The sequence below is a fragment of the Diadema antillarum genome, unplaced genomic scaffold (assembly GCF_040938485.1).
Source record: "Diadema antillarum isolate AM-2024a unplaced genomic scaffold, OU_Dant_1.0 seq00000694_RagTag, whole genome shotgun sequence".
In the NCBI taxonomy this organism is placed as follows: Eukaryota; Metazoa; Echinodermata; class Echinoidea; order Diadematoida; family Diadematidae; genus Diadema; species Diadema antillarum.
This window is the reverse complement of record NW_027271599.1, coordinates 287,519-306,168: the sequence shown is the minus strand read 5'-3', so window position 1 is coordinate 306,168 and position 18,650 is coordinate 287,519. Positions and strand designations below refer to the sequence as shown.

Here is an 18,650-nt window from a genome sequence, read left to right as displayed (position 1 = left end):
TTTTGTCGACGAAATGACCAATTTCGTAACGAAATATTCCGTGCGACACTTGGCGCTCCATGGTTTTTGTCCATAGTTTAAACCATGGTTTCATTTGTACCACCTTTGTGAATTCGGGCCATAGTGTCGTATTCGCGGGCTGCATGACTCGTGGGTGTCGGTCTCGTGGGATGACCACAAGGAAAATGGGGGGAAAGGTGAATGATGACGAGAACTGACCCCTTCCCACTTGAAGGAGATTCGCGAAGAACCAACTATACAAACCAAACCAAGAGAAACAATGAAACAAAATGCACACCGACTGGTACGTGAAAACAAAACAAAAACAAAACAAAAATAACATTCAGAAGGCGAAATATATTGCCTATTATGAGAAAAGAAACTATGTTAATGGAGATCGATCCGAAGTCCAGATGATTTTCATAATGTGAGATCATGTAGTTCATAAATCGACAACTCCGTGTATAGATATTTGGAATTTATTGTGGTCCAAAAATTGAGCACGTAAACCAATAACCTGAAAATCCCAAAACAAATTAGACTGAACAAGGATGATGACAATATAGGAGCTCACATATTTCAGAAATGTAGCAATGTAATAAGAGCTCACATATTTCAGAAATGCAGCAATGTATTAACAGCCATTACAGTATCTCTTTCTTAACAAGTTTTCTTGTGTAGAATTTACGAACGCTTTCTTCTTTTGTTCTGCTTCCTGGTCCCCACTCATGCACTCTTAAGGTGCTCAAGCTGCCATGTCATCATCCTTGTTCATTGTGATTTGTTATGAATTTTGAAAACATTCACTCCTTATCCCAATTACTATAAATTCTGAAACTTTATACATAGTATAACAATTTATATTTATCCAAATGCACAAGTCTGAAATCGTCTGGAGATAAACAATGTAAGCATTAAACGAGAAAGCATTTCATTTTGGATCAAAGAAAACATGGCTACTTTGTTTTATAATGGTTGTACGATGATGATGATTTTGATGATGACAGTGAAAGTGGAATTGTCTCTAGTTTTTACTTGAACTGTTTCTTCTTTTCAGAACTAAGTGGAAACGGCAGACGGGGCCAGCGGAACGCATGGAGGAGCTACGCCACCACTGGTGCGCAGAGGAAGGGTGCCCGGGAAGAATGCGAAAGCACGTGCGGGACGTCGTGGGTACGGACCTCATCGGGGCTCCATCGGGGCAGTGTGGGGTTCTTCCCTCCGCCTCCTCCGATGAAATCAACAGCAAATCGCACGACGACAGAAAGTCGCCGTCGGAAACTGGACAAACCGACGTCAAAGATCAAGCGTGTATCACACAGGAGAAGAGCGACGAGCGAAATGATGACGAAAACTCGGTTCGAAACTCGTCAGTTTCGGTTCAGAAGCTCATGTGAAGGCCCCGTACCTCATGATTCTGACACGCTCAAATGGTCCGTCGGACAAGAGGACATGAAACCCGTTTGTTAATGTTATAGTGTCGGCTGATTGGTTTTTGTGACAAGCGTGGGTTTTATCGTCAAAAACTGTGTTCGAAATCACTAGGATTTCAAAAGTGGACACCAAAAGATACAGGGAATAGGCCTAATTGTAATTCGAACTTGTTAACAATTTGCTGTGCATTACGCGTCTTTTGTTTGACAAATTGGTCGGACGATACATCAATGCCGTTGTCAGTGATCTGCTTTTAATCAGTAATTGTGTCCATTCATGATCAACGGTAACATCAGGTGCTCTGTCTAGTTGCAAGAAATTCTGATAAAACCCTTGGTACAATCACCTCTGGCATTTTACAAACTACTTCTTTCTTGTTGGGCTTTCATCTCTGTATATTTTAGTTTCCTTTCTTCCATTACTAGTATTCCTTCCCTCTGTTTCGACATCTGTTCAACCCCGCCCAATTTTTATTTGATAACACTGCTCCCAAGTCATGCATATGCTGTGTGCGCCGCAAATTTTCTTAGAGGTTATACGAAACAAATGTTCTCAAATTAATTGGTTTACAATAATGTATGGTATAGACTGTCTTTTCCATAGCCTTCAATTTCACAACTCATGTAAATGTGGGGGTGTATTTGTGATACAGAGCAAGAATTATATACAGTTATTGGCAAATTTCATAGCAGGTCTTTCTGTCAATTTGACAGAATTGACTTCATGAAATGTCTGACTTTTGGCAGATCAAAACATGAACTTTCTTAGGAAGAAAAAAAAAGAGCAAACATTTGTGTTAACAAAAAAAAAAGAAAAAAAAAAGACTACAATCGAATACCAAGGCTGGTTCTTTGTAGCACTGCATGAATTTATACGTAACCCACATTTTGTTTACAACATTCTAGTTTATACAACACATTTCGACATCCATCGCTGTGTTTGTGTCTGAGAAGACCTTTCATAGTGCTAATTTACACCATTTTTGATACAGGTAAGGATCATCCCTCATCCAATCACACATCATTTTCAAATAAAAGGGCGCGATTTTAACCACTTGGAGGAAATTTGATAGCTCAGTGTAATTCAGCTGTCCAAAGTTCATTGTTATCTTCAAACGCTAGATGTGTCCAACATTTCTGGTATAGCATATTTGGCTGAAGTAATATGTTTGTCCTCAGCCATGTCTTTCAACTCTGAATAAAAGTAGAAAAGGGGCATGGTTTGAATGCTGTCTGATAAGTTACTGAGGCATACTTGATCCAGTCTTTGCATGCAACTGGTCATGACAATATCTAAAAAAAAAAATAAAAAAAAATACTTGCAGTTGTTTGACCCGACTATAATTTAATGTCTGAAAAAAAAAAAAAGATTCATTTCAAAAGGAACTAACAGGTTAAGATGGCTCTACCGCTTGGACACAATGCCGACACGAGATGAATGTATTTGAATGATAACCGCGTCACATCAAGAAGTTATCCAGTGCTTGGCAGACTGTCAACACAGAATGGGTATTCTATAGGGAGTGTTCAAGCTCTGAGTCAGCCAAATCATTTTAAATGATATTGAACGGAATTAATCTATAGTATGCACATAATCATTATTTCACCTATTTTGCATCAACAAAGAGTACTGGCCCATTCTGTCATCAACATGTATAGAGATAACAGGGCTCGACACTAACTTTTTTCTCTCGTGACCTGTTCGTCATAAAATCTTAAAAATTTGGAATTTTGGTGGCTCGACATCAGGTTTTAGTGGCCACTGTGTACTAGTATATTATATATATATGGGCTCAACAGTAACTTTTTTTTTTTTTTTTTCTGGTGGCCCTCCTTCGGGCCACTAAAATTGTTGAATCTGAAATTTTGGTGGCTCCTAAAAGAAATGTAGTGGCCAAAAATATTCAATTCAATGCGAATTTTAGCTGCCCGATCAGGCCACTAAAAGATAACTTTTTTGGTGGCCCCGGATCAACACTGATGTCAAGCCCTATAGTAGATATCTATATGTCTCTCTCTCTCTCTATATACATATATACATATATATATATATATATATATATTATATATATATATATATATATATATATATATATATATTATATATATATATATATATATATATATATATATATATATATATATATATATATATATATATATATATATATATATATATATATATATATACACACATATATATTTATTCATATATGTGTATTATATATATATTATACATGCATATGTGAATTGTGTGAATCATCCAAATATTAATGGAACATATCAGCGAAGTTTGAGGAAAATCAAATCATCCGTTCAAAAGGTATGAATTGCACTCCATCGCTGGATGTGAGGACAAGTTTGTCATGTCATGCATGGATGTAAAGAAAATATGGAGAGAATTCCACAAAATTTCATTTCTTTTTTTAATGAAAGCTACACATTCCTAACTCAATACTGACTATATCAAGGGTAATATAATTCCCCCCATTTTCTGAAAGAGCCAAGTTATGTGCTCTTTCATTATGCTACAAAAATGAAAGCATGTTGTATTCTCTTCATACTTTCCTTTTGGGTTGTCCTGCAGTGGCGTCAAAAACTGCCGCAGTTTTCTAACCAAGCAATGACAGCACTGAAACTTAACTTCTAAACGGATCAACCGATTTTCCTCACACTTACTGATGTGTTTTACTATAACACTGCTGCATTCGATCACTCACTCAACATATATCATTTGGGTTTCATTCTCCTCCCTTAAAGGGAACCCAAACCCAAAGAGCAATGTGGATTGAGTGAAAGCAGCAACATTAGTAGAACACATCCGTGAAAGTTTGAGGAAAATCGGACAATCGATGCAAAAGTTATGAATTTTTAAAGTTTTGGTGTTGGAGCCGCTGGATGAGGAGACTACCAGAGGTTATCACGTATGTGAGGACAACAATATAGAGAAAATATAAAGAAAATTAAACAAAAATTCACTTTTCTAGCATAATGAAAGAGCACTTGACTAACCGCTTTCAAAAAGCAAGGGGAATAATTGCTACCCTTCATATATGTCAGTATCAAGTCGATGAAATGTGTAATTTTCATGAAAAATAATTTTTTGTGGAATTCCCTTTATATTTCCTTTTTTATTGTTGTCCACTAATACGTCTTAATCTCCAGTAGTCTCTTCATCCAGCAGTTCCAACACCAGAACTTTGAAAATTCATAACTTTTGCTTCAATTGTCTGATTTTCCTCAAACTTTCACTGATGCGTTCTACTAATGTTGTTACTTTCACTCAATCCACATTGCTCTTCGGGTTTGGGTTCCCTTTAACACTGCTAGTTCTTCCACTTAATCATCCATTCACCCCCTCAAGCACGACTGACCACTCGATGCCATGCACGCGCACACACTCAAAGTCCAGGGACGCAAATCGATCCGTACAAGGTCCAACCTACAGAATATATTTCACTCTTTTTTGATTTTGTACAATTCAAACACAATGATCACCACTGTTGACAAATGATATGTACAGTACACACTACAGAGCAGCCTCGGGTTGGACTGATGAACAGCGCCATGCAACGCAACGTCACGATCAAACGAGAATTTCTCGGCAGTTCACAATTTAGTCTTTAAAAAAAGAAAAGAACGAGGCAGCATAATTACAATGTACAAGACAGTGATTGAAGTACAAATGAGCTAATACTGCCGTCAGTGTGAGCGCAGATACAGCTACGACACTTTATCGATATACTCTGAAATTAAAAAGGCATAACTTACTGGATCATCACTGGAGGAGCATTGATAAAAAATATCCACTATTATAGCTACTTTTTCACTTGCTCTAAAGTTAAATGCTTTGCATATCACACAACATACAAGAGAATGTGATGAACTACCATAAATGCTTGCTTCCATTCAAGACTTTTGGCCTTACTGCCACTTGTGCAACAAAATATGGGACAAAATTATGCACCCTTCTTCTGAGTATAATTACTTGTTTTCAGTTGGCTCTTGATTAGATTTTTATTTACTGGGTAAATATCATATATCTTCCAATATGTTTTGGCTTCAATATTAACCCTGTCTTGGCAGAAGGCAAGACTACAATGTATCTTATACCTTAGCGACAGCATTATCAGGCATTGGCCCAGAGAAATTTGATCTAAGGGAGTATAAAATAACTAGACAACAAAAAAGCATGCTTTGCTAAGTTTACACTTAACCTGTTGAGGATGGGCTGGGTTTGCCACAACACGCATTTCCCATTGACGCTTGCCCGAGTATACTCTGGACTTGTCCTCAACAGGTTAACAAGCATTCGGCTTAAATTAGAAACATAGTAACCTGTCACTGTTGTAGACTAACCTTAAAGGGTGTGTACAGTTCTGGTCGAGGTGAGGATTTAGCTTTTAACATTTTGCGAGATATTCAGAAACCACTCTATGAGATGTCAAGGAGCATGCAATTCTAAGGGGTATCACAAGTTTATTTGATGAAAATCGGTTTTGAAATGGCTGAGATATCCAAAAACAAGGTGAAACAAAGAGATCCTAATAAAGTTGTGGCATGTCGCCTTTTATTATTATCACTTTATTTTGATATCTCAGCCATTTGAAAACCAATTTTCATCAAATAAACATTGAATCCTTCTTAAAATTACATGCTCTTTCATATTTCATATGAGGTTTCTCATTATCTCACTTAAGAATGTTCAAAACATGAATCCCCACCCCAACCAGTACTGTACAGTCCCTTTAACTTTAAAGGGGCATTCCGGACGATTTTCATAATTTCACATCATGCAGTACATAAATCGACAGCTCCATATGTAGATTCGTGGAATTTATTGTGGCCCTTGAGCAGAGAAACCAATGATTTTAAAATCTTAAACAAATTACACTGAACAGTGTTGATGACATCAGAGCCTCATATATTTCAAAAATGTAGCAGTGTAATCCATTATAATACCACTTGCTCAACAAGTTCACCTGTGAAAAATCTATGCATGCCTTCTTCTTTTGTTCTGCTTCTTTGAGCCCCAACTCATACACTCTTATGGTGAGGCTGCCATGTCATCATCCTTGTTCATTGCAGTTTGTTATGAATTTTGAAAACATTCTCATTCCTCATCCCAATCACTATAAATTCTGAAACTCTGTACTCAGTTTAACTAATTTATAGTTGTTCAAATGTAAAAGTCTGAAAATCATCCAGAGGTCTCCTTTAACCTGCCCTTGCCATCTGACCAGAATAAAGTGCACACAAATAACTAATACATAGGTAAAATGAATACCAGCTTCTTGAATAGCTATAGAAAGTACATTAGGAACATTGAATGGGGTCAATCACACCAGTACAAAAACGATTGAATATTCTATCCTCTCCGAGATGCCAATTTCTGGTTTTTATTCTCTGGTCTTGCCGGTGCAAATATTAATGTGAATATTCCTGATTCAATTGAATATGCTTTATACAGCTTGAGAGGAAGGACTTTTGCAATTGTGCTCGAGAAATCAAAATGTATGACGAAAATGATTTTCTTCTAGTTGCTTTTGGGTTTTCTTCATTTCTTTCCTCCTTCTTTTTTCCTTTTTTTAGTCTAACTTGTTATGCAATCAAGGCTCAAGAAGACTTTTGAAGTAGTGCCATATTAGAGATTTTTTTCATTTTTCTAAGGACAACTCACATGAAAAAGTTAATGAGATAGATCTTTCCAGGTATACATAAAACAGCTTTCTTAATATAGTGTCTGTAAAATCCAAAATACTGTGTGGTGACGTGTGTCGTAATGATTTTGACCATAAAATTGTATGTGGCAATCAATATATGTACAGAACGAAAACAGATAGATTAGTAGGTGCTGTAGGCCAAAAAGGTTCTGCTTGTGTGTGTATGTGTGTTTTTGTGTGTGTGTAAGAGAGAGAGAGAGAGAGAGAGAGAGAAAAAAAAAAGAGAGAGACAGACAGTTAGAAAAAAAAACGCAGAAAGGGATAGAACGGGAGAAATATCTAATCAAAATCAATTCATCTTGTATACTCTGAAATGAAATAATCTATGATTGACTATAACATGGTTTGCAGTATTCCAGTTGGATGCCCCGAGTGCCCTAACCTATTATAAAATCCAAACTGTTCTACATCAGTATAAATTTTGAAGTTGTATGACAATCTTTATAAATACTTGACCAACACACAAAACTGCATTCCTGCATCATTTGTGTGTGTGTGTGCTTGCAGTGTTATGTCAAGTACTACAGAGTTATCTTACCTGTAAGTGCATTACTCCAAGGTGAATGAAAGTATAAACCATTTATCCAGGTACTTAGTTAATTAGTATGAAGTAAAAGAAGAACATGATAATTTCTGGGCCCTGTCTTATAAAACTTGTGATAGAAATCAATCAATCACAAATCGCCACCTGAGATTGATTGCAGTTCTCCGTCTTAATTTCAATCATAACTTTTTTATAAGATGGATTTGCATTCAATCGTAAAGTTGCAATTGATTTGAATCAATCACAAGTCTTTATAAGACGGGGCCCTGGGTGTAGAAGAAAAAAAGAATATCACCAACACTTCATATTGTCCAATAGTAGCATGCTGCCTCAGTAGGCAGTGGACAGTAGGCACAGTGTCCAGGCATACAAATGCTAAGCATGGGGAAGCCCCTGGGCAACAAAATAAGATGGACATTTCAGCTGTTTTGGAATTCATCTATTCTAAAGATATAATTCAACTCGGGATTTCATAAATTAAATCGCTCTAATATAGATGATTTGGTTCACAAAGAACATTTCTTTTAGTTAAACCTTTGACATATTGACAGGGTTGACATGCCTGCCCTAGTTGCTGCTTGGACAGGCAAGTCTCTGGCCAATCTGGTTGGTTTTGCCACATGCAACTTAAGAGACAAACAGCATGCATAAATTTGCATACATTAGTGACCAGATCCATATTCACCTTCATTAGGCAACTAATCCCATTTCTGTCATCACACTAGAAAGTGTGATGCAGGTGTCAGGAATCCAACTATCCGAGGGTCATCCCATATCAGTTGGGCACAATGGTATGCGAACACATTTTCCACTCAAGAAAATGGGAGAAAGCCACGCATATATCACTTGCTGATATGAGGGAGCTTTAGATTTGCGACACGGACATTTTTTATCAGACTATCTTATTTTTGGACCCGATTTCCCCTTCAAAGGGCAAAAGTTTTAATTCTGTAATGTCACAACTCCCTTGATAAAATATCCTGCTCGGGAGATATCTATCCACTACCTCGTTGTAGGCAACAAAGTACCGACCACTTAAAAACAACAGTGAATAAATTACAGCGATTTTCTACCACAAGACTGTATAAAAAGCATAAAAATCATTCACACATGCGTAAGTACATTGCATTTACATAGTACATCCTTCTTTTTTGCTTTTGCCTGGACACTGGAGTGATATATTTTACAAATGCATGACGTGTCGCTGAAGACACAACACCATCGATAAATGGGAAAATAAATTTGTCTCAAGAAACAAGGAAACAAAGGATAGGTGTTCATCGCACACAACAAATTTGAAACTGGTGGCACAAAAATAAGAAATATTTCAAGAGTGCACGTGATGGACATATCAAATCACAACTGGAAAATCATTGTCTACATTTGGCAAGAGTTGTTTACACCTCATAATTTTCATAGAATTTCATTGTCACAACATTTATTTACAAAAAAAAAAAAGAACAACAAACTTCCCATCATATAATGCACAAGATTTCAAAGGCAAATTTAGCAAACGGCATCACACCATTACTTATACTTGTTTCCAAAGCATCATCAAACAGCACAAACCATCTTGTTCCATCTGGATGCTGTTCTTTTGGATCTGGTGACTTGAACACCTTTCCATGATAAATTTGAGTCACATGATTCTGTCATGTGACTTTTGCCTACTGATCAGATTTCCTTGTGTCTAGGCTGGAAACCATGTCTCTGACATCTTATGCTGCTGTTCCGATTCCAATAGGATGGTGAAGGTGTTCAAAAAGTAAGAACAAAAAAAAAAACAACAAAAAAAACGGATATAAAAATATACAATAACTACATCCTGTGGTGCAGTGTGCTAATCCAAGATTGTAACTAGATATTGAAGTTTGTGAATATTTTCAGTAGCTCAATTATTGTGCTTGGCAGTTACTCTAAAATGATTTCATTATCTGAGGTATCAGAAGATTCAATTGACTAGAAAAGATTAAGTTGCATCCCTCAAAAACGGAGGAAAGTGCAACTGTGTATGATACACAACAAACTAAAAGAACAACAAAAAAGAGAGGATTAAACACTGTGCAGCAACTGATGCGGAAAAGTTATTTTTGTGCAGCAAATTCATATCAATCATCTGTGTGCAAGAGAGGGGAAAATGTAGCAGATTTTTGCCGAGAGTTTAATTGGGCAGTCTTTAAAACACAATGATGTAATTGTTGGCAAGGTTGAATGTTAGCAATTCATGGCTGTAACTTCACATCTTTGTGAGACATGACACATAACATGGACTGGGAAATGAACACTATAGTGATGTCTTCAATGGCCACTACCTTGATTTTGATTTTAGTCGATGCACACACTCTGCAACGAAGCTCGTGCTTGGTTGTACGAAACGTGATTTCCAGCATAGCATGCACATTGCTTCCGTTTCTTAGAATGCCCAGCGAAACACTTGTACCCTGTACATGAATATACAAGTAACTGGCGGCGGAATAATCGGGTGACAGATGCAATACAGTTACAGCACAGCAAATACGGCAGGTACACACATTATGCCACGCAGGCAACATCTTCACATTTCATAGAACACTGGATGAACTGTCAGCACATGTCACTTTTTGTGACTGCATCCTTGCCACAGCAAATATACACCATACACACTGAAGTCTGAGTTGCTTGATGGTCGACAGAACATAGCAATGAGAGCAAGAACGCCTTTAGCCTGGTATACAGCGATGTTACACGGCAATGCTGAATGGATCTAGAAAGAGTTTGTGTGTCCATATAATTATACATCTCTGATGGAAATGTGAACCTAGAGGCTACATATCCACGTTTCTGTGCTTCTCCCACATCATTTCACGTTAGAAACAATTTCCTCCAAAAAATGATGCCACAGCACCAAAGTCTTAGCCTTTCTTTGCTTTGACGCAGGAACAGTGCTATTCATTTTGAGTCAATACATCCACAAGACCAGGACAATGGTATCATCGCCATTGACAAGTCACTGTATCAACAACAATAACAAAAAGTCATCATCCCATTTAATAATTTTCTACCATGTTGATACCCTTTGAAGAACTGAACACAAATTGTTTCTATTATGGTCTTTTTGTGCTTTGAATATCACTATCATCCCAGAACAACACGTCATCATCTTAACCCATTGTTTCCTGGAGGCTTCCTTCCTGTATGAAACACTAAATATGACAGCCAATTGGGAGGAAACCTCTTAATACGGTGCTGTTTCTGCCAACATTTCCCTTTCTTAATCACTCGGATCTGACACGCTGTGCAGCGCCTGAAACCTGCTGTGTAAACTCATTGTTTCCACAATAACCTTTAAGCCTTTGCATGCATGGAGTGCAAATTGGCACAGAAAAACCTCCATAGCATTGTACATGACTCTTTGTGTGCAAATTGGCACAGAAAACTCCATAGCCTTGTACATTCTGTCCAAAGTCCCTGGCACGGAAAGGGTTAACAGAACAACCCACTCCAAGGAGGAGGAAAAACCATCACAGGAAGTGTCATCAGCCCTACTTCCTGTCATCTATGGTCTTGAGGTACTCCACTGCGGCGCTGAACTGCATCCACCAGTACCGCTCCTCCCCGCTGCCGGAGGATCCCTCCCCGTCGCTGTAGGGGTCGCTCTCGTAGTAGAAGCTGTTGACGTACTGGACGGTGGACAGCAGGCTCGGCGGGTTGGCCTTGATGAGCACGAACATGAGCACGGGGACAAAGTCGTCCGCCCCTGGGGGTGCCGCGCTGTCCGCCATGCTCAGCAGGTTCATGATGATGGTGCAGCACCGCAGGACACACTGCACCTTATCCTTGGGTGTCTGAAAACAGACCAGACATCACAAGTTATGCCAGTGGAACCAGAATATTACAGACGATGGTACACGATTACTTTGCATGGAGAAAAAAAAAAACGAAAAACAACTCATCCATACTCCAAGATGATGCACAAAATATTTAAGTCTTTAAAAAAAAAAAAAGACATCACAAGTTATGTCAGTGGAAATAGAATATTACAGACACTAGTTTCCAGCTACTTTGCATTGAGAAGTACTCATTGATACTCAAAGATGATGCACAAAATCCTTTTAAAATAATGAAAAATGAAAAATGAAAAACAAACAAACAAACAACAAGAGACCCGCGGGTCTAGCGCTCACCTGAGTATCGCAAGTTCACCTTTCACGCAGTCACTAATCTAAATTATTTACAGCTCCACCAAAATTTGACCAGGCATTCTCAAGTAGAAGATGAAAATGTACAATAAAGGCCCAATTTTTTAAAGATTCCTTAATTTGGGGGGATTGGGGCCCCCTGGGGCCCTCTGGGTGGGGCATGGTGCCCATTTTGATAAATTGAGATCCTGACCCCCTAGGGATGCTACGTGCCAAGTTTGACAAAAATCCATCATGAGGTTTTCAGGAAGAAGATGAAAATGTACAATTCAGGCCCCCATTTGGACCCTTCCAACCACCCCCCCCCCCCCCCCCCCCCACCCAAGAGGGGCACCCCTGGATCTCCTATGACCAAACTTGAAACTACAGTCATTAATGTACTCACTCATAGTATTATCTCAGCTCTATAACTTCTGATTCTAGAGAAGATTTATAAAGATTCCTTCATTTGGGGGGTTTGGGACCCCTGGGGGCCCCCTGGGTGGGGCATGGTGCCCATTTTAACAAATTGAGATCCTAACCCCCTAGGGATGCTACCTGCCAAGTTTGGTGAAAATGGGTCATGGGGTTCTCAAGACGACGATAAAAATGTACAATTTAGGCCCCATTAGGACCCCTCCTCACCCCCTCCCCTGGGTCCCAAGGGGGGCACCCCTGATTCTGCCATGAACAAACTTGAAACTACAGTCATCAATGTACTAACTCATAGTATTAACTAAGCACTATCACTTCTGGTTCTAGAGAAGAAGATTTTTGCAGAATCCTTAATTTTGGGGGGCTTGGGCCCCCTGAGGGCCCCCTGGGTGGGGCATGGTGCCCATTTTAACAAATTGAGTTCCTAACCCCCTAGGGATGCTACCTGCCAAGTTTGGTGAAAATGGGTCATGGGGTTCTCAAGAAGAAGATGAAAATGTACAATTTAGGCCCCATTAGAACCCTTCCCCACCCCCCTCCCCTGGGTCCCAAGGGGGGCACCCCTGATTCTGCCATGAACAAACTTGAAACTACAGTCATCAATGTACTAACTCATAGTATTAACTTAGCTCTATCACTTCTGGTTCTAGAGAAGAAGATTTTTACAGATTCCTTAATTTTGGGGGGTTTGGGCCCCCCTGGGGGCCCCCTGGGCGGGGCATGGTGCCCATTTTAATAAATTGAGTTCCTAACCCCCTAGGGATGCTACCTGCCAAGTTTGATGAAAATCGGTCTTGGGGTTTTCAAGAAGAAGATGAAAATGTAAAAAGTTTACGCACGACGCACGACGGACGACGGACGACGGACGACGGACGACGCACGACGCACGACGGACGCCGGACGAAGGGCGATCGCAATAGCTCACTTGAGCCTTTGGCTCAGGTGAGCTAAAAACCAGACATCACAAGTTATGGCAGGGGAACCAGCATAGTTAGCCACTCGTACTTGGGTAATGTGTGCTATGAAATGAAAAACTCGGTCACACTCAAAGCGAATGCTCGTTTAAGGTCTGGAGAATTTCATTCTAAGCGCAATAGTCCTCTGAATCTATTCTTGGATTCAATTTATCACATGGGAGAGGGGACAACAACATTCAAATCCTGATTAATCAATGAAGAATGTTCTGCAGATATTGTCAATTAAAAAGGGGAAAAAATTGTCATACGACATATCTACTATAAGATATAGGGGGCAGGATGAACACAACAGATATCAAAGTAATGAGACCAACAGGAAAATATGCAGTTTACTAGACTGAGACAAGACATTTCTAGTAATACAGTCAATACTTCATCTCACATTTAAAAACCCAGGGGGAATCTTAACATCATACAGCATCTAGCAAGCTATCCTACCCTTGGTCCTCATATAATGATTTGTTGCACTGATGCTAGCAAAAGAAAGGAAATTTTGACCACCTATTTTTTACTACACATGAATTCCCCATGAGTTTTCATTTTGGCAGCGATATCGTGACTTGGTCAGAGCAATTCAAATGCACAAGATAAGTACTCTACAAAAGACACATGATTTCTTCTGCTACCTCTCCGTAACAGGACTTCTTCAGTGCCTGATTGTGATAGAAAATACGGTTACGACAGCAAAGTAGATAACTTTGGAAAGACCCCTCCTCTTGGGCTCACCTTGTACGCGTTGATGTTGAGGATCTCGGCCTGGGCCGCAGGCCAGGGTGACTCCCGGCGGTACTTCTCGGGGATGAGCAGGGCCTTGTGGCTGGCGGTCACCACCTTGGCCAGCCGGTGGATGTGCTGCTGCAGGACCTGGTCCCGCAAGATGTCCCCGTCCCCGTTGGGGTAGAGCGCCAGCTTGTAGATGCGGCTCATGATGGCCCGCTCTGTGGCGACCTCCGCATCCTGCTTCTGAGTGTCACTAGCAGCTGGGTGGTGGTGGGGGGGGGGGGGGGATAAAAGGTCATAAGTCACATTTTGCAGGTTGGTCTTATACACTGATCCAGGTTTGTTATCTTTACTAACATCATCAGGCTTGGCAAGGTAATTACATCGATGTAAGGCAATTTGTCAATCAGTTGCAATAAAAAACAACTTGACGGAAGAATTTTATGAATTTGAATAATCATAAGGCCTGTATGGCAACTCAATCATGAATCGCTTGTGTCAGAGAACTGCGTTGTAGTGGTGGCAATGGTAATGATGGTGATAACAAAGACTGGTGATAATGTTGATGGTGGCAATGATTGTTGTGCTTACATGTGGTATAGAAATACTTAGTTGAGCTTTTTGTTGAAGAGGAAAAAGCAATGCAAGAGTTTCTAATTATTCCGACTTACCTTGCCATATCGGGTCTTGCTGTATCCAGCTGTTAAGGGTGGCTAAGAAGTACTTTACCAAATGAGTCTGTGAAGAGAATTTTTCAAACATAATTGAGAGTATCTGGTTTGCATTGGTGCCCATTGCTGATGAGACAAAATTCAGTGTAATCAAACTATTCAGCAGGAACATTCGATAACGTTCGTGTCTAAAGTCAAAAGTATCTTTTTTTTTTCTCTCTCTCTCTCTGTGAACTCATTTACATGACTCATGAACAATTTGGCACTTTTTGGAATACAATGTGCTCAAATCATGATTAAAGAGAAACATAGAAAATGAACCTATGTTTACAAACATCTCACAGAACCTTGTACCAACATTTTGACACTGACAACAGGATGATAGCAAAATTTAATTATTTGTTTTGTTTTCCAGGGGTCTCGCAGAAGCATCCTTTTCATAATTCAGAATAAACAAGGCAAAAATTTGATATGTTTTTACTAAGCACAATAAAAAGTAAAGTTGAAGAGGCAATGAGCAATGTAACGTATAAGTGCAGCACAACAGCCAGTCTAAATATGGCAATCAAAATGGCCACAGAGAATAGAACTCTGATCTGCAGATGATCACAGGCTGGCTAACCTTTTCATCAGCAGCTGTCAGTGCCTTGAAGTCGTTGATGAATCTGATGATGGAGGTCTCTTGCCTCCCCAGGAAAAAGCGGACGCACACCATCGTGAAAAATTTATTCACAACCTCCTTGTCCCTGAGGGGGGAAAAAAAAAGAAAAAGAAAAAGTAAGAGGCAGCAGTTGGGGATTATATCTCCATCATTACTATACAAGAACATTCCCAGATAATGACCTTTATGACACTTACCCCACAGAAGAGACCCTACACACAATAGCACTGGGCTAATTTTCATGACGTGATTGGTCTGCATGTGGGGAGGGAGTTAAAGGGTTGGGTGAAAAAAAAAAATGGTTTGAAGTGGGTGAGATATCAAGAAACAAAGAGGTCCTAACAAAAGGTGGGTCCCACCTTTCATTAAACCGTTGAAGACGAGTTCTGAGTATACTCAGGCAGGTGTCTATGGGACATGCGTGTTGTAGCAAAATCAGTCCCTCCTCAACGGGTTAAGACCACTTTGTTTTATATATTTTAGCCATTTTAAAACCGATTTTCATCTAACAAACTTTGAATACCTCTTAGAATTGTATGCTCTTTAATATTTCATAAAAAGGTTTCTCATTATCTCACTAAAAAGTTCAAATCTGAATCCCCATCTCAAGCAAAATTATACCATCCCTTTAACTCTAGCGCGCCAGGTGAAATGGTAATCAAGGATACTTCTTTGTTACAAGTGGAGCCATTTGTGAATATCACTGCTTCTTACCCATGGCAATACCAGGCATCCAATTACCAGATGCACATGGGCATTTGAGAATGTCTCTGTGCTCTGGGTAGTTGGCAATTAGCCACAACCTGCTGATATTGTTGACTGACTCAGCTCTTAAGAATTTCATCAAGCCAAATAGAAATGAGAAATGTGATGGATAAGAAACATTTCGATACGACCAAATAGAATCTTCTTTTTACTAGAAAAGAACAAGAAATTTGCTTTCAACATTAATGACACTTACACTTTGAACAGTCCCACATATTTCCTATGAAGTAGTCAAAACGAATCAATCATTGCTACTCAACTATAACTGAACTTCTACTATTCTGTGGATAACACTCTATCCAAAAAGATGTAGATTCTGAATATGCAAATTCTCCTTGCTTATTCTTCTCTAGCCTTCCTAAATATCCAAAAGAGCAACATTTATAGGGGGAGTGTCCTGTTATATTACTGCCCCAATCTCTCACCTCTGTATTCTCTCTAGCATTCTCTCCAGGTGAGCCTTGGACAAGGCTAGACCCTTCCGTGATCTCACCAAGTAGGCCACGTAGGGGGAGCGAGACTCATAATCCTCCCGCAGTACTGCCAAGAGCTTGCGGCACCTGAAACAACAAGATGTGAAGTTGAGCTTGAGCTATCTAGTCTACATTCATAGTCTCTTTCCAGGCCTCATACTGTAAAAGCGGATACTCTTGCACAATTCAATTTCACTGGCTGGACAACTTTCGGCTAAGTAGGCTTATCTTTTCTTTACAGACACTAGAAATCAATGTACATGATTTGATATCTTTAAATGTGCATGAAGTATTCACATGTTATATCTGCAACAGATCAATAGACCACAAAATTTGTGAAAATTCCACCCTGTGGAAAATTTTCCTCGTATAGCAACTTTAAAGTTCATCTCCTAGCCAGAGGTATACTGTCAGACATGCAGTACGCACTCTCTATTCATTGGTGCAATGAACAGTAGTATAAGGGAGAATTATTTTACACCCTCACCCTTCATTATCAAAGTTGCCCACGCATCGCAGAGTCTCCCTCAGCTGAGCAATCAGAGCTTTGTCCTGCAGGTTCATCGCCTCCGCCAGCTGGACCTTGAGGAACGCCACCAGCTCGTTCTCCGGGTGTCGGGACATCTCCCGCCCGTCCACTGACGCCTGGAGCTCCCCAAGGCCCTCACTGGGCCGGTAGTGCGAGGTAAAGTCCACCAGCGAGGGCAGGTTGTGGAAGTCGGCAGAGCGCAGTACGATGCGCAGCTTGCGCTTGGCGTCGTTGAAGGCGTAGGTGGACTCCAGACTGTCCGAGTCGGCCGAGCTGCTGGGCTCGGTGCTGTTGGAGTCCGGCTTGTCGCCATGACTACCAGAGTCTTCATCCACTGATGAGTCAGCATTGATACCATCTGACATGACACAGAAAACATATACTGTAAAACACGATACATTCGCGGCATGAAAATTTCGCAAATTGGAGCTGATGACCTTTCTCGTGGAATGAAATTTTTGCAAATTGCCACTGGCATCCAATGCATATTGTGTAGGCAAGAACTTTCGCGTGCATTTTAATTTCAGGAATGCTAGCGCTCGAGAAATTCGCGAAATTAAAATGCACATGAACATTCCTCGTTTTACAGTATTATGGATGATATCACTCTGTCTTCTACAAGAAATGGGAATTTTGATATTGGGGAGCGGGAGGGGGAGGGGTATGGATGGGAATGACGACGATGAAAATGGTGATAATGATGGTGATGATGATGATAGTGATGATGATGAAATGCCATAGCAATCATACCTGTGATGCTGTCATCATTGGCCTCCAGGGGGTCAACAGGACGACCTTTGCCGAGGTCGCGGTACTTATTTAGGATGTCCTCGCCGCTGGTCTCTGGCACAGACATACCCTTGACACCATCATCTGGGCAGAAGAGGAGAAGAATCAAGGAAGTGAAAGTTAGTCCCAGTGAGTTTTCAGGAAGAATCGTGCCGCAGCAATTTACAATAATCATCTTGACAGGCAACACAGGCCGTCCCACAGAGTCCATTTTTCTCTGTTCTAATTCAACATGTAATTTGCAGTGATACACCATGCCATGAATATGAACAGAGAAAATGGATTGTGTGGGTTAGCCTTTGTGGGAAGTGACCACGTTATCCAACAGGTAGCCATGTTGAAGGTTATGGACCATAAAAAGTAAGAGAAAACCCTAAAGGCAAACCTGCAGTCGTGCAGGCTGGCCTGTTTATTTGATCATTTGCATTGACAGATTTCATCCATATTAGTGAAACTATCAATGTTTCTTCATGATAATGTTCAAACTTGAAAAAAGTGCAACTTGCCATTGTTGTCTTTAAAGTCAATGCGCTCAGTCATGCATGACAGTTGTCAACATAATTAGATATCAATTGAAAGAGGAAGAGTTCCCCTTTCCTCTCAACTAACATTGCACTCTCCATAGTTGACAATCATGAAATGGTAACCCTCTAAAGTTGGATTACTTTTTCTTTTTTTGATACGCACTGTATATATAGGTATCACTCCTCTTTAACCCATTGAAAACTAGTCCCGAGTATTCTCAGGCTGGGATAAATGGGAAATGTTTGTTG

General features: G+C 39.9%; 1 protein-coding gene across 1 annotated transcript in view; it reads right to left on the bottom strand.

The window, feature by feature from the left end:
• Window positions 1-9,548: 9,548 nt before the first annotated feature.
• LOC139737515 (GTPase-activating protein and VPS9 domain-containing protein 1-like) overlaps window positions 9,549-18,650 on the bottom strand; it is a 47,853-nt gene continuing 38,751 nt past the window's right edge. The window contains exons 13-19 of the mRNA XM_071648185.1: window positions 17,839-17,961; window positions 17,047-17,446; window positions 16,512-16,646; window positions 15,283-15,406; window positions 14,661-14,727; window positions 13,996-14,249; window positions 9,549-11,524 (exon numbers count right to left, since the gene is read on the bottom strand). Coding sequence (XP_071504286.1) covers window positions 11,222-11,524; window positions 13,996-14,249; window positions 14,661-14,727; window positions 15,283-15,406; window positions 16,512-16,646; window positions 17,047-17,446; window positions 17,839-17,961 — 1,406 coding nt within the window. The 3' untranslated portion in view covers window positions 9,549-11,221. The remainder of the gene's footprint in view (window positions 11,525-13,995; window positions 14,250-14,660; window positions 14,728-15,282; window positions 15,407-16,511; window positions 16,647-17,046; window positions 17,447-17,838; window positions 17,962-18,650) is intronic.